The sequence below is a fragment of the Panthera tigris genome, chromosome C1 (genome assembly GCF_018350195.1).
Source record: "Panthera tigris isolate Pti1 chromosome C1, P.tigris_Pti1_mat1.1, whole genome shotgun sequence".
In the NCBI taxonomy this organism is placed as follows: domain Eukaryota; kingdom Metazoa; phylum Chordata; class Mammalia; order Carnivora; family Felidae; genus Panthera; species Panthera tigris.
Genome location: NC_056667.1, coordinates 64750399 through 64776910, shown reverse-complemented (window position 1 = coordinate 64776910; position 26512 = coordinate 64750399). Strand labels below are relative to the sequence as shown.

Here is a 26512-nt window from a genome sequence, read left to right as displayed (position 1 = left end):
GAAAGAAGAATATTCTTCTGTGCTGACTTTTATTTTTTTCTTTGTGTTTCCCTTCTTTAGGCTGGTAATCCTGGTGGACCTGGACCTGGTGGCCGAGGAAGAGGTAGAGGTCAAGGCAACTGGAACATGGGACCACCTGGTGGACTACAGGAATTTAATTTCATTGTACCAACAGGGAAAACTGGATTAATAATAGGAAAAGGCAATGTATTTTAAATAATGTCTTAATGTGTGGGTAAAAATGTTAACACATGACCTGATTTTTCTGGATGCTATTTCTCTTGTAAATCAGTAGCAAGGATTTTTCTTTGGCTCTATTTTATGTTGGTTTGTAACAAAAACATAAATGAGGGCCTTATATGCACATAAAAAGAATGGGATTTGAAAAACATTGGCTTCTAGAGGGTGGACCAATAGTTTATTAGTGTAAGAAACTTGTTTTGACCCAAAAAGTGGTTTGGATGTTTTTGTGCCATTTGCTTTTTCCTTACATCTTTTTAAAGTTTAGGACTTTTAATAAGTGTTACATTACTTGTGAAAGCAATGTATTTGAACCAAATATTTTGATGAGTGACTTTTTGTTGTTGTTACAGTTGATATTAAGGTTAGGTACAGACATGCTAAGTTGTCTTGAAACTTGAATGTATTTTAGAAGCATGAGATGCTTTATACAATTTGATTTTAAGTGTAGAATAAGTGGAAAATTCTAACAGAATATTGGCAGATGGGATACTGCTCTAAACTTTTTTCTTAATGGCCCTTTTAGTTGTGGTCATTTTCTTTTAAGAAGTTCTTTTTGTATCCTTTGACTCTTTAGAAAAATTACTGTGTTTTGATTTTAGGAGGTGAAACCATAAAAAGCATAAGCCAACAGTCTGGTGCAAGAATAGAACTTCAGAGAAATCCTCCACCTAATGCAGATCCTAATATGAAATTATTTACAATCCGTGGCACTCCACAGCAAATAGACTATGCACGGCAACTTATAGAAGAAAAGATTGGTGTGAGTATGCTTTAAATTTCAATTTATAGGGGCACCTGGTTGGCTTAGTCAGTAAAGCATGCAACTCTTTATCCCCAGGTTGTGAGTTCAGGCCTCATGTTGGGTATAGAGCTTACTTAAAAAGTAAATCAATAACTACGATATTTACATAGACCCTATTAAATAGAAGGTATTAATTCAGATGTTTCTATAATTGCTATATAAAAAAATGCCAATTTCTAGTCTAAGATTGTAGGTTTCACCACAAAATGAACACATATAACAGGAAAGATTGTCCAGCAGTGACAAATAATTCAATTAAATACACATTTATAAGTATTTGGAACTTCGTGTGAGTAAATAATAGACTGCATTACTTGCAGATACAATGTAAGAGTTGGTGGGTGGGTTGTAGAATGTACTTGTAGGACATAGTTAACAGGAATTCAGTATTTATTAAGGGCTTAATGTACTCCACCCTGCTCAGGTAAATATGTATTAGATGAATCCCCCAGTTTAGAGTAGAAATTTACAAATCCATCTTAGATTGACAGTCATTTGGGGAGTTTTAAAGTGTATACTATTTGAATGCTTTCCACCTTTACACATGACAGACAGTTCTGATACACAAATTTGGAAACCTTTCCTTTAGATAAGTTTCCTGGTGGTAGTACAAAAAAAGTATAAAGAGTCTTGATTGTGCTTTCTTATAAGAGGAGGATGTAGTGTCTTAACTGTGTTCTTTTACTATAGGATGTAAGGGAGCATTTTGAATAATAATAATTAGAATCTCTTAGGAAAGTTCTCCCTGATGATTGCCATATTGTGGAAGGGATACAAAAGAAGTTAGATACTGTTTCTGTCTTCTGGGAAAGACAAAAATAGATGTATAAAAGACACAGAATATCTTACCAGGGGTACCTGGCTGGTTCAGTCAGTAGAACATGTTACTCTTGATCTTAGGTTGTGAGTTTTGAGCCCCATGTTGGATATAGAGATGACTAAGAAATTAAAAGAAAATCTTATAAAAATATATACAAATGTAAGTTTTGTGGTATTAATAAGTGTAATTGTTGGGGCACCTGGGTGGCTCAGTCAGTTGGGCATCCTACTTAATCTCCACTTGGGTCTTGATCTGAGGGTCTTGGGTTTGAGCCCTGCATTTGGCTCAGTGCTGGGCATGAGGCCTACTTAAAAATACAGGTGTCTGGGTGGCTGAGTCACTTAAGTGGCTGACTTCTGATTTCAGCACAGGTCATGATCTCCAGGTTCATGAGATTGAACTCGCACTGTTAGCACAGAGCCTACTTGGGATTCTCATTCTCTCTCTGCCCCACCCCCCCCGCCCCCCGCATGCTCACAAGGGCTTTTATTTTCTCTCATTCTCTCAAATATACATTTAAAAAATTAATAAGTATAGGAGCACCTGAGTGGCTCAGTTAGGTGTCCTACATCAGCTCAGGTCACAATTTCATGGTTCACGAATTTGATCCCCACGTTGGGCTCTGTGCTGATAGCTCAGAGCCTGGAGCCTGCTTCGGATCCTGTGTCTTCCTCTCTCTCTGCCCCTCCCCCACTCACGATCTGTCTCTCTCAAAAATAAACATTGAAAAATTTTTTAAATATAAGCGTAATTGAAAATATGAAGAAAATAATTATGTACCCAGTATTGGCAGAGGTTGATGCTAGAAAAATGAATTAACGTTTTGGATTTTACTATCCTTAGCATGCATGGGTCAAGGTTTCTTCTGGATTGATGGGCAAACAAGACAGGTCCTAGAGAAGCAGTTTAGTTTGATAGTTAAGAGCATGGACTCTGGAATCAGGCTGTTAGGTTCAAAATACTCTGAATCATTTACTGTGTGACCTTGGAGAAAGCTGGTTATACTCGTTTGCCTCTTGTTTCTTTCTCTGAAAATAAGGATAATAATAGCTATTTTACAGGTTGTACAAATGATATGAGGTTTATATCACTTAAAAGAGTGCCTTGTACATAACCCTATGAAAATGTTGCTACTTTTTCAATAGTCCTTTTTTACTTTTTGTAAGGGATTGGTTATGGATAATAGAAGTGAAGGATAATGAAAACAGATTTAAAGAGGTAAAGTAATAGAAGGAACTTGAAAAGTCATGGAGTTTAGGGCGCCTGGCTGGCTCAGTCAGTTAAGCGTTTGATTTCAGCTCACATCATGATCTCACAGTTCGTGGGTTCGAGCCCTGCGTCAGGCTCTGTGCTGACAGCTCAGATTCTGAAGCCTGCTTCAGATTCTGTGTCTCCCTCTCTCTCTGCCTCTCCCCTGCTCACGCTCTGTCTCTCTCAAAAATAAACGTTAAAATTTTTAAAATGACAAAGTTTAGCTTCATTATTTTGTAGTGAGGGAATAGACAACTAAATGTGATTTAAGCATTTTTCTTCAAAATGTCACATGATCAGTATTAACTTCATGAAAGCTAATTTGGATTATCAAAAGGAAAATCAACTAAGCATTATTAAGTGGTATGATATGAATATGAAGATAGGGTATTTAGAAACTAATGATAAAGGGGAAGAGAGGAAATGAATTTAAATTACTGATTTTAAATGGGGTTCCGGGGCACAAAGGTTATGAAGAGGAGTTTAGTTTTTTGAGTTACTAAAGTTACTAGTTGTTACTTTACATGATAAAGTACCCAGTAGTTCACAGTATAAAGCCTTAGCAATTTGGGGAATATATTGTCAAGGTGTTTGTCTGATTGTTAGGAAAGTAGATGCTGAATAGATGTAGAGAAAGAAAAGTTAGAGAAAACATGGTATTTGATACACTTCCATGATAAGATAATAAAGAAGTGTAGTAGAAGTAAGAATTATAAAAAAGAAAGGGAAATAATGGAAAAGGGAATTCACCTGAAAGGAAGAGAATGGAAGGTAAAGGAGATGTTTCAGTTCTTTGCTGATGCTGTTGATTTTAATGAATTATCAGGTCTTAATATTTAATATGGTAGAGTTGAGTTTTTTCAGTATGGGTGCCTGGGTGGCTCAATCAGTTAAGCGTCTGAATTTGGCCCAGGTCATGATCTTGCAGTTCCCTGAGTTTGAGTTCCGATTTGGGCTCTGTGCTGATAGCTCATAACTTGGAGCCTGTTTCAGATTCTGTGTGTGTGTGTGTCTCTCTCTCTGCCCCTCCCCTGCTTGCTCACACACTCTGTCTCTTAAAATAAGTAAACATTAAAAAAATTTAAAAATTTTTTGCAACATGAATGAGGAAATGAAGGAAAATCTAAAATATGTTGTTGGTGTTATTTGGCCTTTGAATTGTTAAGCCATTGCTGTTTTTCTGATTTTTTTGTACATCTCTCTGCTTTTTTACAGGGCCCAGTAAATCCTTTAGGGCCACCTGTACCCCATGGGCCCCATGGTGTCCCAGGCCCCCATGGGCCTCCTGGGCCTCCAGGGCCTGGAACTCCAATGGGACCATACAACCCTGCACCTTACAATCCAGGACCACCTGGCCCTGCTCCTCAGTAAGTACTGAGTTTGATTCTGGAGTTTTCCCCAAACATTCTAGCTTTTGGTAAATTGTGTTTTTATATTGATTTCTATCTTTTCAGTGGACCTCCAGCTCCTTATGCCCCCCAGGGGTGGGGAAATGCATATCCACACTGGCAGCAGCAGGCCCCTCCTGATCCAGGTAAAAGACATTTATCATTCATGTGTAATCTGTAGTTTTGTTTGCCTCTCCTGTTATATATACTCTTAAATTTTCTAGTGTCATTTCTACATTGTGTGCATTTTTCGCACTTGTTTCACTCTTTCAACAGGAGTCTTAGTTTCTGATTTTACCACAGTGTATGAGACTGAGTGAATATGATGTTTTCATGTAACTTTTTTCTACCTACGTTGACTTTCTCTCCTTTCAAAGTGATAAGAACAGAGTGCTAAAAGCCAGAAGCTATAGGAAGAAGTACAGTGTCTTAGTTTTAGATTCCAGTGCCATCAGATGTATGATGTGTTAATTGTGACATTGTCCATGAAAGAAGAGTGTACATTTATTTGTATAATTATGTGAGCATCTAATGGAGCATTTAATACTTAAATTTGAGAACTTGGTAGTTCTCAAATAAGATATGTAAGCTGTTTTAATCTTTTAATATTCCTTATGTAATTTCATATATTGGTAAAAATCAGGCCTCTGTTTAATGTCTGCATGTTAGAAATTAAAAATACGTTTAGTTAAATGTTTTCTCTGTTCCGATCTGGATTTTATATATATTACATTGTATTCTGTTACTGCATCTTCCACCCTCTAGTTTTCTTTCCATGATGGTCAAAGGGGCATTCATTGAAACCAATTAACCTTTATTGATGATCCTTCTTTCTCACCTACTACCTATCTTTTAGGCCTCTTTCACTGGAGTAGTTTCAAGGAAGGTACTGAATTATGGATTCCTTTCCACACTAGTGTATTTATTTCTTGAAAGAAGCTAAATAATTGATTTAAATGAAATTGTTTTAGTGAATTTTATTAAAACATTGTTATTTAAATGTGGCCCTATATTTGTAACATACTTTAATTTCCTAGGAAGTGTGCTCTTTGAAATATGGTTACACATGACAGTAACCAAATAACCACAACTTTCATTCAAGAAACAACTTGAGTGTGCTAAGATGTGGGTACGCAAAGATTAGTTTACATTCTACAGCAGAAAAGTACACTCCCAAGAGTTAGCAATGCTATTATAGGTGGACTTACAGAAGGGTCAAATATAAGTTAGTGTATAATAGCTTAAACATCTTTATTAGGTATTTTTTTTCTTCATTTTTATCTTAGTGCACACGAATAGGGAAGGGGCAGAGGGAGAGAAAGAATCCCAAGCAAGCTTCTTACCCTGCACAGAGCCCATAGCAGGGCCTGATGCCATGACTTTGGGATCATGACCTGAGCCAAAGTCAAGCATCGGATACTCAACCGACTGAGCCTAGTTGTCCCTAAATGTCTTTAAAGAAAGAAAAGATTTTTCCTTCCCTCTTATAAGTTAATTGGGATGGTGTGATTAAGCAGAGAAATCCGATAATTTAAGAGATTCAAGAGTTAGAGCAAGTTAAGGGGTGAATTTCTATTGGGGAACTTGGATCTGCAATATTGCACCATATGAGCCCTGTTCGGATCAGTAACGTGATTGAGAGAAATGATGGGAATAAGTAGTCTCTGTATCACAGTCTCATTTTTCCTTCTGGGAGTAGTAGCGAAGTCACCGCTGTAAGAATTGGTTGATGAATATGGTTTGCGGCACTGTCTTTGGAAAAGAAGTAACCGATTAGCTAAGATGGCAGCTAGGGTTAGATATTGTTTATATTAGACTTCGCATTATGTAAAAACCACATAATTGATTTAGATGAAACTTATAGTCAGTTTAACATTTTTTCTTACCTATAAAATGATAAATGAAACAATATCATGTTGAGTGAATAATTCTCCATATGTATCATATCTAACTGTAAGTCTGGTTTTGTTAATACAGTCTACACATTCAAGAGTACAAGTATTGCCTTTCAAAGTCTGTTTTATCTCAGTTTCCCTAGCCAGAGATGGTGTCAAGTGAAATATTTGTATTAGTACACAGGTAATCCAACTTAGAAAAGCAATACATTATTTACTTGGAAGATGTGGAGGGTAGGTAGATAATGCCTTACAATTGTATTACCTTAAAAATTGTATCACTCTAGAAATCCCTGCTCCTTTTTCCTCAAACTTCACTAAACTTTATTAAGCAGCTGAGACTCGCTGCCCACATGGGATAAAGGATAAACAGATTTCATATAGATACAGGCTCTGCCTAAGGAAATTACATTCTTCTTGGTGATATAAACTAATAAAGATATACTGTAGTGTCACATGATGTATTCTTGGTATAAAGGACAGAATCAAGAAGAGGATTTCTTTTTCTAAGAGGTCTCAAACTGTGATTGCATGAGTTGGTTTTTATGGAGGATGAATGAGGAGTGCAAGTCCAGAGAAAGCATAACAAGGTCTGAGGCCAGATATGAGCGTTGCAACTTCTGAAAAGTACAAGCAATTTACTGTGACCAGAACTTGAGTGTTAGAAAAATACTGACAAAAGAGGGGAAGATGAGGCTGGAATGGAAAGGATAAGCCAGAGGGTCAGATCATGAAAGATATTGGGTGATAATGTTGCACTTAAAAGCTTTTGACAGCCCTGAAGTCTCTGGAATGAAAAATTTCAAGTAGGGCAGTGACATCAAGTGTATGATTTAGGATAATTACTGTGAAATATGATGAGGTGAAATATGACTGTTTAAGATTCTTAAAGAATGCAGGACTTTCTTTAAGACAGGACAAAACTCAGTTTTAAAATAATTGTTTCTTGTACAGATAGTTCCTAGAAATCCTTTCCTTTAGTCATCTACCACGTAGAACTGCTGTGCTTGAGGCAAAACTAGGTTTAAAAAAAAGGGTACAGAATGTTGTAAGGCAAATTGGATTTGAAAGCAAAAGATCTTTATTCCTATTACGATTCTGCCACTCAACTAGTTTTCTAAGAATTAGGTCACTTAATTTCTGTACCTCACTTTACTGAAATTAAAGGAAATAATGACAATTAAAATAAGAATTTAAAACTTCCCATTTACTGTTTTTGATCTCCAGTTAATTTTGGGGTCTCTTTCTTTGCCAAAGAGGGTGTGAGAGAGAGTGTGTGTGTGAGAGAGATTATGGACTTTAGATGCAAACCTTGAATTTGTGTTTATTCTAGCTAAGGCAGGAACAGATCCAAATTCAGCAGCTTGGGCTGCCTACTATGCTCACTATTATCAACAGCAAGCACAGCCACCACCTGCAGCTCCTGCCGGTGCACCAACTACAACCCAAACCAATGGACAAGGTAACTATGGTAACTAAAACATTTATTTTGTATGTAGAAATAGAAACTTATGTTTGGAATTCTGTATGAAGTACATCAGTGTATAACACCTAAAAATTTTCCATATTTCATTATAGCTTCAGTGAGCAGATTTCCCTTATTAAAAATAAGTTTGAAGTAGTTTAAAATAATTGCATCTTATGTAAAAGTTTAAGTTGTAAGATAACATTATAGAACACCCAGATAACCTACCTGTCAATATTTTATCTCCCATCTCCCACTTGTCCCATTATTCTGTCATATGTGTCCATATCCATTACCAGTAATATTTCAGAACCGTTTAAGACCAAGCTGTGCACATGATGTCCCAGTACCCTTAAATACCCTTTTGTATTAACTCCAATAATACATGACCATCATACAGTCCTCTAAAACATTAAGTCAGCATTGATACATCATTACTGTCCTGATGCAGAGCCCTTACTCCGATTTCACCATTTATCCTATCAGTTTCTCTATTCTGATCTAGGATCCCATCTGGTAAAAAAAAAAAAAAAAAGCACAGACCTTTTGTCTTATGCGATGACTATCAAATTAGCATAGGTCACTTGAGCCTTTTCTCAAAAAGATGAGGTCATGATCGTGAAGTCCTACTTGGTATGTGGCAGTACCTCAGAAATATTGCTATGTTCCTCTTAGTGCATTACATCAAGGGTCATATAATGTTGACCTGCTTCATCCCTGGTGATGGTAACCATAGTCGCTTGGTCATGTTGGTGTCTGCCAGGTTTCTATACCATAAAATTACCATTTTTCTCTTTGAAATTAACAAATACTTTTTGGGGAATTCTACTGAGTTCATAAGACTATTCTGTTCCTTCCTGAACTTCTGCCCATTGGCCTTAGCCTTCTTTGATAACATGTGCCTGATTCAGCTACAGCCATGATGGTAGTTTCTGTTTGCATCATTCTGCGTGTATTAGTTGGTATTATAAGGAAGAAGTTTTCTTCTATTTCTTTATATCAGTATGGACTCCTGTGTTATTCAACATGTATTTTAAACTATCTTTACTATTTTGATTATCAGATTGCCCTGACTTTGGTCATTCAGGAGTACCTTTGAGATGGTTCCTGTATCCTTTTGACATGTCTGTCATTCTTTTTTAACTTTTTTTAAATGTGTTTGTTTATTTTTGAGAGGGGCGGGGAGGGAGAAGATCTGAAGCAGTCTCTGCCAACAGCAGCAAGCCCGATGTGGGGCTTGAACTCATGAACCGTGAGATCATGACCTGAGTCAAAGTCAGATGCTTAACCAACTGAGGCACCCTGACATGTTTGTCATTTTTTAAGCATGTCTTTACTTTCCTGCCCAAAAGATGCTTATTTTGTGCTTTCTGGGCTCAAGCCCTAAAATCAGCTATTTTTCTAAGTAGCCCTGATTTCCTTTTAGCAGATGATGGTATTTGAGAAATCAAAAACTCCGTGTGTTCATTTCTACCATGGTGATATGGAACCTAGGAAATTTATATACATGTATGCTTATGAGTGCATATATGAAACATTAGTATCTATGTATATATTTCTCAAACCATTATACTGCCTGCAGAATTCTATTGTAACACATGAGAGTTCTTTCTGGCTTTTTCCCTTTCATTGCCTATAAATAGTGAATAACTTGGTATCCTCAGTGTATATCCTTACTTGACCAATGAATTTACTTACATGCTCAGTGTAACTCCTCTTCCCTGTGTATAAACAAACTTTCTCTGTTGAGGGCCTCTGTACCTCCTGTGTCCTGTGTTTTTGGCACCAGCAAGGATCCCACTACCACATAGCACCCTCCCTCCTGCCCCTCACTCCCTATGGCAGGCCACTCCTACTTTCACCATTCAAGGAATAGAAGTAAAGGGCCAAGATTGTCTTTTGAAACTGTTAATCCTTTTTTTTTTTAATGTTTTTCTTAAGGAGATCAGCAGAATCCAGCTCCAGCTGGACAGGTTGATTATACTAAGGCCTGGGAAGAGTATTACAAGAAAATGGGTATGTTCTACATTTCTTTTTTATACATTTAGTTAAATTGAATTTGAAACATTTAATAAATCTCACTAGAAGGATGAAGATTGTTATAAGACCATGTTTGCCTTATGTTTTTGTTACTTGCACTTTATTTTTAACTTTTAATATCTTGAAGGGAATATCGAATGTGTTCTTTTTTTTTTTTTTAATGTTTATATTTAAGAGAGAGAGTGTGGAAGCGAGGGAGGGGTAGAGAGAGGAGAGACAGAATCTGAAGCAGGCTCCAGGCTCTGAACTGTCAGCACACAGCCTGACACTGAGCTCAAACTCACAACCCGTGAGATCGTGACCTGAGCTGACGTCAGACGCTTAACCGACTGAGCCACCCAGGCACCCCTGAATGCATTCTAAAATCACTGATTCTAAAAATACATAATTCTTAAAATTGTGGTTACATAACAAGGAAATCCTTTTGTTTCCAAATGCATTTGTCAGCCACAATAATTAAAACCAAAAGTTCCACTGTTGGCACATATGACCCTGAATATTACTTGTACTTTTGTCAAAGACAGTTACATATATCAGTAGCCTGAATGGCATAGGTTAAATTTTAGAGAGCCAAGCAAAAATTGGTTGTGTGGTATTTTCTGCTGCACAGTAACTAGATAAGTAACCTACAAGGACATAGGATGTTAGTTACTTAAATAACATTTGCATATAGGAGAAAGGAAAAGTTGTACTCCAGAAAGGTCATTTCCATTCAGTAACTGTAGAACACATACTACAAAACAAACAGTGATAGATGCTGAGAATGTGATTGTGAGGGTAAACAGGTAGGAGCCCCCGACCTTCTGGTTATTATATTCTCATGGAGGATACAATTGTTAATCAAGTGTTTTGCTAAATATATTACTACAAATTGTTACAAATGAAAACTGTACTTCTACTAACAGTTGAAATGTACAGCCACTAAGTGGTAGAACCACAATTTGAACTCCCAAGAGGGCCTAAACTCCAAGCCCATCTCCCAGATTTGTTTTTTTCTGGGACTATTTGGAACCTGATATTCATTTGACCCTTAACATAGGTTTGAATTTTATGGGTTTACTTATAAGTGGGTTTTTTTTTACAGTATTATATAAATGAACTTTATGATTTTCTTCTTGTTTCTCTAGCTTACTTTATTGTAAAATACAGTATATAATACTCAAAATGTGTGTTAGTCCACTGTTTATGTTATCTGTAAGGCTTCTGGTTAAAGACTATTAGTAGTTAAGCTTGTCCAAAGTCAAAAGTTGTATGTGGGTTTTCAACTCCACAGAGGTCTGTGCCCATTAACCCCTGAATTGTTCAAGGGTCAGCTGAACAGATAGTAGTTTTTGTTTTTAGAAGGTTATGGTGTCATTTGAAATTGACCCATGTATACTACAGCCACTTGTCACAAATGAAAGCCAAACAGATAAACTCGTCCATTCTTCCCAGGTATAGAATGAATGTATAGATGGTAGAATTTTATCATAGTATACAGTCTGTTTGAGATTTTCAACATAAACTTCAATGTTTCTTTGCCTGTGAGTGTTTTGTCGTCTTCACAGAAAGAAAATTTTCCAGAATGGTGATTATATTAAATTTTCTTTTGTGTAGGATACGTTTACTTCATGATAAGGATGTTTTATGCAGCTTATTTTCTATTTAAAGAAAGAAAGATTGTTTTTCCTGTTAGTATGACTTTCCATGCTACATTCCTGAGGCTAAAACAGATTATGTTTTTGTGACCCATCTTATCTCAGGCAGGTCTACAACAGCTAAAATTCTGCAAAAAAATACTTTTAAAAAACTTTAATCTCAAAGCAATATACTCTAATTAGGGTGATCACATAATTTATTATCCTGACTGGGATATACTTTTGAGAATAACTGAGAATGCTATTAATAATCATCCCATGATAGTGGTCAGGACATATGGTCACTTTAACTTGTATGAAATAGTGTCACCATTGTAAAAATTTGAGCATGTTGCAATTAAAAGTCGCTGGGTCTGACTTATATTTTCACCATGGTTAATGTGCCAGAGATGTTCCCTATGTTAATATTAAAAATAAGTAAAAACAGGCCTGTTTGTGGACTTAGATAATTATTGGGGAATTGGTGAAACTTGTGTTTTATTATATTTTATCATTCATTTGCAGCACGTTGATAAATTTATGGTTTGGCTTTTCTACCTTTTATTTGCCCAGAGTGAGCAGGTGTGTTGAATGTAATCTGTGAGGTCTTAATACCATTCAGATTTTTTTTTCTCAGTTATGTGTTTTTCTGTAGCACTATAGTGATCAGCTGTTAATTTTTTTGAGCAAAAGATAAGTTGAATGATTATTTCACATATAAATCTTAAGGGAAATAATAATAAATTGCCAGGTCTCTAATCCTGGCTAGCAAGTCAATTTATTTTGTCCTATAGAAGTTCTTTTTGCAAATGAGTTGTTGCTTAACTACCTTAATTTCTTCTGGGTGCATTACTTGCCAGATATTGAAGCATAAGACTAATATAATTCAGTTTTCAAGATTTTGTTTAAGTAATCTCTGTGCCCATTGTGGGGCTTGAACTCACAACCCTGAGATCAAGAGTCATGTGCTCTACCAAGGCAGTTTTCAAGATTTGTAAATAAAAGGGAAGAAAGTAATAAGATATTAGGAAGATAAAAATTTTTATCTCCAAATCCAACTATCTTACTTGGAGAGGCCAAGTTGAACTCTTCCAGTGGCAGAGCTAGGATTTTCTAGGACTCTGGACATCCCAGTTCCCAATCTAGTAACCTCTTTACCAAACTGGGCAGGCTGTCCCAGCTTCTGAAGCCAAATCTCAGCTTTGCCTGTTAAGGACAGAAAATATCCACTAACGTTATAAATGTGTCATTGTTTATAAGTAAGTAAATCTCTTAAAACAGGAGGGGTTTTTTTTGTTTTTTGTTTTTAATGTTTGTTTTTGAGTGAGAGAAAGAGCGAGACACAGAATCCGAAGCAGCTCTGAGCTGATAGCAGAGCCTGACACGGGGCTGGAACCCATGAGCTGTGAGATTGTGACCTGAGCCGGTCGGACACGTAACTGACTGAGCCACCCAGGAGCCTCAAGTTAAGTTTTTTAGTTAGTTTTGTTTTCTGAAACAGTTCTGAATTTCGTAGGATTAATATCAAGAGAATTTAGGAGAGAAATTCGCAAAGATGAGATTATAGAGGGTTAACAAAGGAAATTTTAAGTCTTACAAGGAATGGCAGTAAAGCTCGAAGAGTGGGTATTTTTGGAGCTAGAATGAGGAAACTTTTGTAATAAGTAAACAGATCAAACTGGATTTCAAAGTAGACAGGCAGTTCCCATTTGGAAGAGGGCAGGTGAAGGCATTTTTTGGAAAAGTTTGACTTAGAGAAAGGCTCTTACAATATTAAGTACTGCTGAGCCTTTGGCATATGGTACCTTAAGGGGAAAGGGTGTGTAGTGAGGAAAATGGTTGTGGGAAAGAGGCAGGTATATAGAGCGATAACTTGTAGTGACATCTATTCAAGCAGGTTTGGCCATTGGGCTGTTATGTGTGAACTCTAGGGCAAGTCTTACCTCTTGAATGAAATGAAAGTCAAACCTTACAAATGATGAATCTACATGTAAATGTTAAGTGATGTTCTAAAATATAAACTAAACAGGCATCACAATAGTTCTTGAACTAAGAAGGATAAAGGGAGCAAGCTAAAGTATATTTCTAAAGGGGGCAGAGAGGCACAAGAGGCTAGGGGAGAGCCAAGTAAGTCCTAAGCAGATAGGAAGAGTTATTTTCCAGCAGGGCAAAACTTGCCCCTCATGTTGGAGGAGTGAGATGACTTTTTCTTTGGACACCTTCAAGATTGGAATGTGAGGTGTTTACGACTTACCAAGTGCTTGATTTTCTTACAGTCTGACATGTTTACCGTTCACTTTCCACAGAAATATTTGAAATGGGAGAGTAGGTAACATTTGAATTGGATGAATTTTCTTAATGTGTCTCTGTTTCTACCATCTTATATTGTAATTTTGCCTCTAAAATGAATATCTCTTAACAATGATGTTCAGTCCCTTTTTGTAAACCTGAAGTAGAAATTGTTGCTGTCTTAACCAAGTTTGGCCTCAAGTCAGCAGGTTTTCAAGTGTACAACTTGTAAGAGACATTGTGTGGTTTTATTACTTTTGATACCCTGGGATATTTGGCAGTTGTCTAAATACTGAAACCTATTTCAGATTTGTTTAAATTGTGTCTCCTCATTGGATCAGTATGTTAAACTCACTTCCTCTTTGAAAAGAATTCTGGAAAACAAAACTAAGAATTTTGTTTATATTACATGGGATTTCTCTGTTGCCTATAGAAGGGGGGTTTTTTCTTGGATTTTTAAAGTTACTCATAAAAGTTAAAATTCTATTCACTGAGTTGCTTTTAATTCTTCAATTTTGTGATTGATGGTGATAGCCTATTTTCAGCAACTATACAGAGTTCAGCTATACAAAGTTGGCAACATCCAACAAACATAAAAAACAACTTTCCCTGTGTCTGTTCTCTAGAGTATTTTTTATCTAGCCATAATAATTTCACCAGGCAAGGTAATAAGCTATATAAAATTCTGCTCAAAAAAGGGAGCTCAATAGGAAAACACATGTTCTTCCTCCCCAACTTTTTATTTTATAAATTTTTATACCTTGATAAAATCAGAAAAATCATACAGTGAACACCCATATTTATATTTTCTATTCAAATTCTACATTTTTAAAAAGTTTATCATATGTAATTTGTGTGTGTATATATGTATTTTTTGTGCCTGAGCCTTTACAAAGTAGGTTGCACACTGTTGTAAATAAATTATTTCAGTAATATCAACATATAGACCGTATTTTCTTTGGTTGTCAGAAAAATGTCTCTTGTGGCTGTGTGTATGTTGTCTTTATTTTAATCCAGAGCCCATTTAAGTTTTGTGCGTTGGATTTGGTTAATTCTCTTTAGTCTCTTAATTACCCTGCTTAAAAAATACCTGCTCATGAAAGCTGTTGAGTTTTGTGTTTCATTGATCTTGTTCCTTCGAGTGTCTTTGGTAATTGTTCTTTATGTTCTTTGTCATGTTACTTTTAATAAAATTGTATTGTGGTTTGAACATATATTAAAATTTTAAACATCTTATTATTAAAGAGTATTTTGATGGTTAGTCTTCGTACACATAATTTATAGGTCACAAATCAGGAAACAAAGATCTTGACTATATCTTAAAATAATGAAGTCTTTCATAGATTTCACATGGGTTTTTTGTTTTTCAAAAATGTTCTTTTCCTCCATCAAAGATTTACATTTTATTTAAAACCTGTAGTGTAACATCCAAATGAATAAGACAAGAAAAAATAGTGGTCTCCCCCCTCCCCACACCCAGCATCACCATCAGGGAACCATAGATTGTTTACTTGAAATACTTGCCAAACTCAGTTTAGAACATTAATATTTATAAATTCTGTAATTGAATCCAGATTATGCCTAAATCATTGCCTTTCTTGTTAAAACTATGTGGATGGTTTTGATTTCGCTTTTTATTAATAGTAATGCTTTAGAACTAAAAGTTACGATTAATATAAGGCAAAAAGAAACAGCATTCTGATTTCTTTAATTACAGAGTAGTTTTCTGACACTAATGAATAAGATAAAACAGGAGCAATTCTGACCCTCTGTGCTTGTCTTTGTAACCTGTACTTACAGTGGATATAATTTTGTATTAAAATTTAGGGGGTTTTTTTTAGGTCAACAAGGGCAGACACAAGATTATTCAAAAGCTTGGGAGGAATATTACAAGAAGCAAGGTATTGTTTTTATTAGAAATGAGATTCTTTTGGGCTTTTAATTGTGGTTACAGCAACAAAGTTGTTCTGTTTTCTCAAAGGTCAAGCGGTTCCTGCTCCTACTGGTGCTCCACCAGGTGGTCAGCCAGATTATAGTGCAGCCTGGGCTGAGTACTATAGACAACAAGCAGCCTACTATGCCCAGACAAGTCCCCAGGGAATGCCACAGCATCCTCCAGCACCTCAGGTATACTAAACTTGCTAATGTGTTGATTTCTACTCCAGTCATGTTTTCTGCATGTTTACTGTTTTGTCTGTTTGGGATTATGTTTGCCTTTTAAATTTTTATCTGGCATAGCATAACTAAATGAAGTACTGTGATGTATTGTTTGGGTTTTTTTGTTTGTTTTTTTTATAATGCTTTCTGGCATCTGAGTGCTGAGTATTTCTACAGTGCCTCTGATTTTAAAAATAAATTTTTTTCCCCCAGGGATTTGCAAATCATGCAAGAAGCCACCACCATTTATATTAACCAGTTTTTCTTTCTTAAAGGATTCACTCCTGAGTTAGCTCCATTTAAAGGATTTTCTTTAACTTTTTGTGTATTTCTTATGTATCTCTTCTGCACAGGGCCAATAATAAGAAGTGGACAATACAGTATTTGCTTCATTGTGTGGGGGAAAAAAACCTTTGTTAAATATATGGATGCAGACGACTTGATGAAGATCTTAATTTTGATTTTGGTTTAAAATAGTGTTTTTTTTTTTTTTTTTTGAAAATGTACAAAATATCTATCACTACTGATAGGAGGTTAATATTTCTGTGTAGAAATGAAAATTGGTTTGTTTTTAGTATTTAGTGTAGATGTACACATTCCAGCAAATGTATTTGCAACTATTATGTGGTCAATGCTTTGTGATATAAATGTACTTTTTCAATGTATACTTTCACTTTTAAAATGCCTGTTTTGTGCTTTACAATAAATGATATGAAACCTCCTGTGTCGGTAAGTTGGATATGTGGGTATTTAAAGGATTCATAATTTCTTAGCAATGATAAATTAAGATACATATACACAAAATATAAGCTTTCCCCATGAAATATTAATTGAGTTTTTAAACACTGGCATGTTTTTTCCCCCTTGCAGTATAGTAGTAGATTGGAGGATCTTTTCCATTTATTGTATTTGGCTGTTTCAGCACAAGTAATCCTGATATCTTCATTTTTTTTTCCTTCTGTTTGATTCAAAACTGCATGTGTGTACAGTGATCTTTTGGCATACTTCCATTGCATTAACAGTGAAATTTCCTTTTATACATGACCACTGTTTCAGATCTGTACTGCTGCTATAACAGTTAACCTTTCTGTTCTTAATTTGATAATTACTTCGATTTCCAAGACTGTTTCAGCATAACTAATTTTAAACAGTTTTCGGATAGTGAATATGAGTAGTTGAATAAGAAGTTTTTTCATGTAAAGAAACTTTCAATGTATACAATATTAGTGTGTTTCTTTTTAAATTTAGGGTAGAAAAGTAAATAGTATGCAAAAAGTATAGCTACAGTGCATCTGCCATTGAAACATTATCGGGGTATGGAAATGTTCAAGCTTTTTTCTTTTTTTTTCTTTTTGCAGTATAGTTAAGCCTTGTTTTGTAAATGCACAAGTCCAATCATTGAATCAACTTAATTTTTTATGTACTTGAAATCACTTTATTACCCTATAACACTCATGCTGAAGTTCTGATATTTTGTTGAAATCCATTGTTTTACTCTTTGCATATTTGTTGGCTCTTTGCATATTAATATATTAGACTACATGCAAATACAGTCTGTCTTGCCATTGTCTGTTGAAGTGCAGGTTTGATCCAGCCAGTATAGAACTAGCTCTGTAGGGGTGAGGAGGACTGTGCTGTGTATCATCCTTGATTGTGTTCCTTCAAGGAGCATTGCACTGTAAGTACATCAGAATGACAAATTGATGAACTGCAACAGTATCTTTTTGTCAATGTTCCACATAATGTAAATGCCATACTTTGTGTGAATATTATGTTGGAATACAGTGCTGATATCTTGGAAAACCATAACTGCTTCTTAATTTAACATAGAATAATACATAGGTCTGTATTTTTTTTTTAAGTGAGCTTAATGGGTAAGTATTTTTGATATGCTTTAGCTATAGCTAAAGAAAACTGATCATTAAAATTGAATAGTATTACTCATTGGTGCTCCTAAAATATATTGCTTTTCAGTGTACAGTATGCATATCTTCTATATTAATATGAAAGACTTGAAATGTGTCAGACAGAAGTGGTTTTCAGTTTGCAAATATTAAGCAATGTAGCAGTTTTAACACCATTTCATAAATATATATATATGTATGTATATATATATATATATTCTTTTCATTGGTGGGGAGCACCAGTTCTGAATATACTATAAAGGAAGATGTACAAGGACATAAATGTTGAGATTACTTATAGGGTAGAAAATAGCAGTTCAGTTCATTATAGATATTTGAAATGTTTTTGATTGTTTTATAGAACCTGGAGTGACTTCCCTTGCCCTTATTTAGATATGGATATATAGTTCTAGTTTGAAGTTTAATAGTTAAGGAGTTAGTTATGTGTTACCTTTAAGAGTAGGGTTATTGACATGAACAATTTCAGTATTTTGCATGATACTGTTTTATAGATGACCTTTTAGGAAAGTGGTGCATTTATTGATTAAACTGAAGAAATAGTTCAGTTGGATTCAATATCATAACTCACAAATTGGAGGCTGTTGATTTTGATTCATTTAAGGTTTAAAATCTTTATTAATTGCAAACAGTGCAATTATTTATACTTCACAGTGCCTTCCCAGACCTTCCACCTTAGGTTCTGCTGCAAAAAGCAACAGGTAAGCACAACCTAAGGACATATATAAATAAATATTTCAGTACATTAATGTTGTCCCTGTGAGGTTTTTGTGGTTGTGTATTCAAAAGCAATCTGCTACTGCTTCCCCAAAATGTATTTTGTTATTTATGCTACCATTTCAGTGGAAAGTCTGTAAGTTGTTCAAACAACTGTTTACATTTCTGGGTAATGTTTTTTATTTTAATTTTTTTATTAAAACAAGAAAAAAGAAATGATGAGTAGATTGCTGCTATAATTGAACTACATCCAAACTTTTTGTAATCTTTTCCCAACTACAGAAGAATTGTTAAGAAAGGGCAGTTAACATAGTTTTCGAGATTTAGGAAATCACTTGGTTAGAAACTTCAACAGCCTTCACAAGCTTTTTATGATTGACAGGTTGACAGGACATTTTCTTTCTTTGCCCTCCAAAGCTATATGGAGTTTATTTTTTTCTTATTCTTGAAGTATAACAATTCAGTAAGGACATTATGGGTCAGAATTTTATTATGAAGTTTTTTTTTTTTAAGACAATTCAGTTTTCGTAACATACACTGAAAAAGGAAAATATAAGGAATACTGGCAGTATGTTTTGATAAGGCATGTGCATCAGTGAAATGTTAACTGTATAGCAAATAACCTTTCATAATCTGTATAGCAACCAATATTTTTCTGATTTATAATACTTTAATAATTGACGTTGCATTTTACTTTTTTTGCCAGTTTAAAATGTTTGTGTTCTTATAGATGATTTTAACTGGTACATATTTTGAGTTAAGATGAATGTATTAAAGCAGCATCCTATCAGTTTTGTTTATTCAGTTTCTAAAATGTGCTGATCCTTTTAAAACTCCTGCTTATCTCTACAACAAAGAAAAATATTCAAAAATACTGCCTTCATTTTCACACACAGTGCTGAAGATGCTGCAAGCACCAAATCATAGCTCATAAAATCAGGTCCTGAGATAGTTACCCATAAAGAGGAATCCTTTGAGTGTATGCCATTGGTGAGCCGATGAGCATGGACCATAGAAGGGCTCAATGTAGAAGGTAAAATTGGCAAATCATAATTGAGAAATATGAAATGTATTCCCATACATTGGTATAGGGTGTAATGTACCTGCTTTTGATCACTTTTCATTTTAAAGTGCTATTTGCTTGATCTTAAATGTTCCATGAACTGTTAAATTTTGTAAGTTGTGTAGTTACTGCACCACATTTATGTGTGTGTGTGTATTGTTTTAATAGTCAATGATAGGTATGTTAAGACATAATATAAAGGAGATCTTTGAACCTTAAGGAGCCTTTCAACTTTTGGTTAGCTGTAGTTTGCATTTTTATAAAATAATAGATGAATGCTTATAGATATTGGGGCATTGTTTCTATCTCAAGAGTTTTTTTTAACTCATTACCATAAGCCTTCACTGATAACTGCATTTTTAAAATGGCGCTAATCTTAACCTTGAAATAAATGGAAAGCAGAAAAGGTGAGCCAGTTGACTTGAATGCAATGGATGTTAGGAGTGGTAGAAACAATGTTTAGATTGAAATTGAACTGATTTATTTAGCACTTAAAAACTTGACAATGTTTAAGATATTTTAGTGTGGTGATACTTAGAATTCTAATGGGTTTGATGTTTCTTTTAGAAATGAAAAGTATACTTTTATTTTTAATTAACAAAAATGGTTTTAATACTAAAACTAGTGATTTAATACTAGTTGTTTATAAACACTGTAAAATATTTCCTTAGCCAAATACCTTGGTAGTTAATTCAAAAGGGTGGGTTTGGGTAGGAGTAGCAGAGTAAACTTAAGCGGGAAATAGGAATATATGCAGAAGTGATTACGTTTGAGTGCTCTGCCAGGAGAACCAGTTCTACCTGTGAACATCTGTTGTCTAGAGTAAGGATGTAGAAATTATCAATGAGGATGTCTTTTTATTTTCTGAAAATTCTGCCTCATTTTAAAATGTATTTTAACAGTACCTAAAGATAATTTTGACTCTGAAAATAACCTTTATTTTTTGTTTAGTCACTTGAGTTATCTTGCCACAGTATAAACTTCTGAGGGATTTAAATTGGTGCTTTTAAAAAAGAAGCAAATAAATCCCAAGGTTTTATTTTCTTCAGTGATAGCCCTATAGAAACTCATAAATGTATTTGCGCATATATATATATATATTTTTTCTTATGCATGCTCGATGCATTTTCGTCCTGAGAAAAGTGTTCTCTACAGAAACTACCCGTGTGTAAAAAGAAGATTGGCTTAAAATGGCTACTGTGATGGGAACAGTGTCTTAGGGAGATGCAGCTTGGACTTGAGGTAAATTGAATACTTTACAAACTGTGGTTTAGAGTTTGCTTTAATGACATTGTATGTAAAAGGGCACGATTGCTGTAATTTTGTATTGATTATGGTTTCCTCAATAAAAAAATAATAAATGTACATTGATGAATATTATAAGGGAGTGTTTTGTTTCTTTTCTAAAATATTGAAAAGACTTTATTTTAAATACACAAGTTATTTTATTATGGGTTTACATTGTAAAATAAAATTGTCTTCCAGAAAACTAAAATATAAAACAACTTGGTAATAGAACATGGTAATTAATTATTTACAAACTCATTGTAGACCAGATTTTAAAATTGAAGATTGTGCCTTTTTTTCCCCCCCTCTTAGACCTCAAAATCTTCAGTTATGTTGAAAGTGTTTTCTCCTGCATGAACTACTGATACAAAGTTTTTTTACTAAAATATAATTTGTTCAGGCAAGGTCACAACGTAAATTTGCTTTAGAAGCTTGAATATAACACACCTTTGAATAGTACATGTTAATAGTCTCAACACTCAGAATTCTAGATAGGCAGTGGTTTCCATTAAATTTTCTCCTTAAAAGTCTTAACTTTTGTTGTTCTCCATGTTCCCCCTTTTCCCTCTGTGCTTCAGAAAGACTTTAAAACTACAACAAGAAAAATGACTATTAAGGAAAACTCAGTAGTTTCCAAATTATGAAGTCTCCATTAATTTTAGGTGTATAAATAGCTCATAAACATCATTTTTTCATGCAAAATAATGTTTTATTTGTGATCTTTAAAACGTAATTGCTATAAGCTTAGAATAATTGAGTAACTTTTCCACTCTACCCCATTAAATACACATTAACTTCACAATATGGTGACGAATCTGGTGATGATTTGGATAGGAAGAAGGTATTCTTTAGATGAGCCTGTGTTTTGAAGACTGTTAGGAAAAGGAATAAAAAGTCAATATAGTGGCACTTCTGGTTTCCATTTTTGGCCCCGCCACAGAAAACATGGATGTAGTAAGAAATTCGGGGGGGGTGGGGGGGGTGGGAGGGGGCAGAGAAAGTTCCAGGGAGAGGGAAGGGGAGCTAGTAGTCGTCAGCTAAAAAAGAGAAGAAGAAAAGTGATTTTTTAAAGGAAAAAAAAAATTTAAATACAATAAAAGTTCTAGATTAAAAATGATTAATTCTTACTTTCAATTGTAAGAATACAGGTACTAGCTGCAGAGCCTTTGTTGTTGACCGCTTTACACATATATTCTCCTTCATCTTCTGGGAAAGTTTCTGGTAAATAAAGGCAGTAAGTTTCTCCTCTTTCAATATATTGATAGTCTTCTCCATCTTGCAGTATTTCTCCTTCAAACCACCATGTAATTTCTGGTTTGGGTTCTCCTGTTACTTTAACAGTAAATCTAACTGGCTCACTGTCTACAACTGATGTGTTTTTTAGAGGCCTCTTGAACCATGGAGCTCCTGATCTCGTTTGCTCCTCATCTTCAATAGTGGAACCATTCATGATGCTACCACCTTCTTCTTCCTCCTCCTCTTCTCTTTTCTGTATTAAAATAGGTCCATTCAAGTTGGCATTTATAGTAGCGTTTTTAGGACAATGCTTTAGTAATAGAATTTTATGGATAAAAGGGTTTTTTCTTCCCAAAGAACATGTAAATATGCTTACTACAATTATGTCCTTGATAAAACATTCCACTGACTTGAAAGCTATTAAAAATTACTTTAGGGCACCTGGGTGGCTCAGCCGTTAAGCATCTGACTTTGACTCAGGTCATGATCTCACAGTTCTTGAGTTTAGTCCCACATTGATTGAGTTTGAACCCCACTCCTCCCTCACTTTCTCTTCTCTCCCCTTCCCCCCACCTTGCCAGGCCCCTCGTGGGATTCTCTTTCTCATCCCCTCGCTGACTTGCGTCCTCCCAAAATTTTTTTTCCTAATCCCCCATAAAATTTCAAGAGCATCTTTGAAAAATAAAGGACATGTAAGCCTGGTACCTTTTGTAGTGCTGCATCAATTTCCTTTTGTTCAAACTGCATGCGTAGTAACTTTTGTTCTTCAATTCTTCTTTGTTCCTCTTCTTCTCTTGCCTTAGCCATTTGTTCAAATCTAGCTTTCATATTCACTTTATGAGTAAATGGAGCCTCACTTTTTTTTGCAGGCTTGACATCAACATCTTCTTCCTTTATGAAAGTGGGCCAAGAATAGTAATTGCATATTTTCTAGAAACCAACAAGAACTAAAGCAGTACTTCTGAAGATGTCATTTATGGACACAAAATAATCCTACCATGTTTGGTTTAATTGTGCTATACTGCAGCCATGTAGATTTTCACTATCCCCTAATTTGAGAAAAATGAAAGTTTCATTTATGAAACACTCTTGACAATTAGAATCCTTTTCTCCCAGTGTAAAGCTACAATGTCATTGGAGTCCCAGGGTATTTGCTCAATCAATTCTTTGTGCTAGCTGATAGTACTGAATAACAGAAAAGGGTAGGGATGTTATACATTGTTAACAACTTAAAATACTTCTTGTCACAAGGTTGTCCATCATTCTTCACTCTGCTATATAATAGTGCAATTTCCATTACTTCCCACTTTGTGATTTTCTTCCCCACCCTTCTTAGCTAGTAATTGTCTTTGAGATGAATTCCATCCAACAAAATTTATTGATGGTCAAGTGACAGACAAGAGTGTTCACAGAATAAATGGAAGACAACTACTGAAAGAGGCATTGGCTGGAACGTGGGGGAAATCGTTGAAGTATATGGTTAGTCCTCTATATAGGGTGAGAGTTGGAAGCTATGGAAATAATTGAGTAATTTAAGAGCAGAGTTTCAATTGTTAAATAGTGTGAGTGTATACAACAATTTGGTGATGATGGGGTCACTGGTGGCCTTTGAGGGCAGTTTTAGTATAGTGGGTTGTAGGTACAGTTAATTCAGGGTTTCTAAAGTACTTTAGCTGTAGTGGACTCTTGGTTTCTAAACTACCTAGACTTTTATGTCTGGAAATCTCACCATTTATATTTCACAGTACTATGAAGACATTGCCTCAGTGTACCACAATCCAACTAAAGTTAGGAAATTTTGAAACAAGCTTTGAAGTAATTGCCTATGTAAGAAAAAATCTTGGTGTGTGGATGTTTTGCATCAGTTTGAGGTATTGTACTCCATTCCAATGAATGTAGAAGGAATTGGATAGTTTTTCTTGTTTTTTAGAATTAGATTTTTATTTAATGTTGGAAAATCCTAGAACATCAGACACAACCAAATAGCTAATGGGTAAATTCTAGTACTCCTGCCATTAATACCAGTGTTTCAGTTTGAAATGATAAACCTAATGCCTATTAATAAACACAATGCAGGACTACAGTTAATTGCTAATATGGATGATGTTGCTGTGGTTTTATTACAAAAAAGGCTAAAAGACATGTTAAACATTGGTTTGGTGCATTCTTAGGGTATTGATACCTACCACATGAATATTAAAGGAAACACAATTGGGTAGTGAACCTGAGATAAAAGAGACGAGAAATGGTTTTGGAGTATGCCTTACTTGGAAAACTAGAAAGTCAAACACTGTAAGTGATTTAAATGGGTGGTATGGATTAAGGCTACAAGGAGCTGTGGAATCTTGGATTAGGGGAGATTATATGGATGAGGTTACCTTGAAAGATGTTTGGAATACAAACAAGCCATGTTGAACACAGACATTTTTATTTTTTAATTAAAAAAATTTTTATAATGTTTATTCATTTTTGAAAGCAAGAGAAAGAGTGGGGGCGGGGGAGGTGGACACAGAATCCAAAGCAGGGTCTAGGCTCTGAGCTGTCAGCACAGAGCCTGATGCAGGGCTTAAACCCACAAATAGATAGATCATGACCTGAGCCAAAGGCAAACACTTCACTGAGCCACCCAGGCGCCCCTTTTTGAGAGAAAGCACAAGCAGGGGAGGGGCAGAGAGGGAGACACAAGTATTCAAAGCAGGCTCCAGGCTCTGAGCTGTCAGCGCAACCTGTCCCAGGGCTTGAACTCCCTAACTGCAAGATCATAACCTGAGCAAGCCAAAGTCAGATAGTCAACCGACTGAGCTACCCAGGCGCCCTGAACACAGATTTTTAAAGGAGGAAACCAGATAATATTACCAGATAAGTGCAAAGGGAGTCCTATGCTGGAAGTTGATTGCACTCCATGGCAAAACTATGCCAACAAGTTTTTAAAGGGTATCTCTGACCTTAATCTAGAGAGAAGATAGGAAGGAAGGATGTCAGCATCCTTCACAATCAGTGAGGATACCCTCAGGGATTCCAGGAAATCAGACATGTCTTACATACAGAAGAGCCAGTAATAGCAATAAAACAGTTAAGTCATCTATCTCATTTTTAATCTTCCCTAAATATTTTGTAGGACTAGGTATGACTGCTCTGAGGTTTCACTACCTTTAACAAGGTGAGCAAGTGCATGCTGACTGAACTTTAGCTTCCATGATACATTTCTGTAAAAACTGATCTTGTGGCCAACTATTAAATGTTGGTGTTCTCCAGTTTTACTATTCACCTTCCAACTATTAACCCTTTAAATATAGCTTTACTCTGATATGTTTAAATACTATTTATGATAGTTGCAATCTATATAATTCCAGTCTCTTGCCTGAACTCAGTACCTATGTTTCAGACTGCTTTTATCTTATCCCAATATAGTTCAAACTTCATGTGTCCAAAACTATTCATCCTACCATCTCCAGACTGAATTCTCTGTAGTATCATCTAGTTAGTTTCTCTGGTAATCTTAATGTTGGGCTGGGCTTCTCAGTAACCACCTGCCCATAAACAGCCTGTTACCCAGTTTGATTACAAGTTGGGTCCATTTTTACCCCTGGATCCCAACTTAATGCCCTATTCCTTTCTTCTTCATTCTCTCTGATACCAGATTTCTTTAAAAACAGAAGCTTTTTATTATTCTGTCCTAAAATGATTACTAACATTGTTCCCAAATCTTAGTCCCTGCAAAGTTAAAAAGACCCAGTACCAACTAACCACTACTTTTACAACTTTATTCCATTACCCATTATTCTATGAACCATGCCTTTGAACAAATTTTCCATTCCCCAGACACATTTTCACAACCTTTATGTAAAGGCTATAAACGGACTCCCATCTCCAATCTGGAATGTTTCCCCTCTTTAACTGCAAGTTCTAGTTAACCTTCACACTTTGCTTAAATGCCATTTTCTCAGCCCTGTGAAACTTCTAGGAATACTGAGTCCATCCTATTTGACCCTACAACATTAAATATACAACTCCTATTTTAGCACTTAAGTTATAATTACTTTCATACATCTCATTAGGCTGAACTTTTTGAGGGCATATTACATTCACTTACATGAACCCAAGACTGAACACCAGGCCCAGCATAGATGTTAGCAATAGCATTTGCTTCTAGCAGTGACAGTAAACCTTAAGGTTTAGTGTGCATCGCACAGAGTTCAAATGCAAATCAGCTTCACTGATGAATACCTGATGTTCCACAGCATCTCCATTTGTCTAAAATAGCTTATGATTTGCTTCCAAACTCTATTCCCATATTACTTTTGTTCGTGTATACCCACTT

General features: G+C 35.3%; 2 protein-coding genes across 30 annotated transcripts in view; one reads left to right on the top strand and one right to left on the bottom strand.

Moving 5' to 3' along the window:
- Positions 1-26512, top strand: part of FUBP1 (far upstream element binding protein 1) — a 73731-nt gene that overhangs the window by 12472 nt on the left and 34747 nt on the right. For 6 of the 25 annotated variants that reach the window (XR_006221607.1, XM_042997634.1, XM_042997633.1 and 3 more), the window contains 9 exons: positions 61-202; positions 843-1003; positions 4332-4483; positions 4571-4650; positions 7733-7870; positions 9806-9880; positions 15651-15710; positions 15791-15936; positions 18543-18589. Coding sequence is in view for 20 of the 25 variants with exons in the window: in XM_042997634.1 (XP_042853568.1) it covers positions 61-202; positions 843-1003; positions 4332-4483; positions 4571-4650; positions 7733-7870; positions 9806-9880; positions 15651-15710; positions 15791-15936; positions 18543-18589 (1001 nt within the window). In the remaining 5 variants the exon portion in view is untranslated. The other 19 variants (XM_042997636.1, XM_042997635.1, XM_042997639.1 and 16 more) reach the window with 15 other exon arrangements.
- The window catches only part of NEXN (nexilin F-actin binding protein), a 50210-nt gene continuing 45666 nt past the window's right edge, over positions 21969-26512 (bottom strand). For 3 of the 5 annotated variants that reach the window (XM_042997642.1, XM_042997644.1, XM_042997646.1), the window contains 3 exons: positions 22897-23082; positions 22084-22444; positions 21969-21992 (listed from right to left, as the gene is read on the bottom strand). In XM_042997642.1, coding sequence (XP_042853576.1) covers positions 21979-21992; positions 22084-22444; positions 22897-23082 — 561 coding nt within the window. In that variant the 3' untranslated portion in view covers positions 21969-21978. Of the gene's footprint in view, positions 21993-22020; positions 22445-22896; positions 23083-26512 lie in introns of those variants that run through there. The other 2 variants (XM_042997643.1, XM_042997645.1) reach the window with 1 other exon arrangement.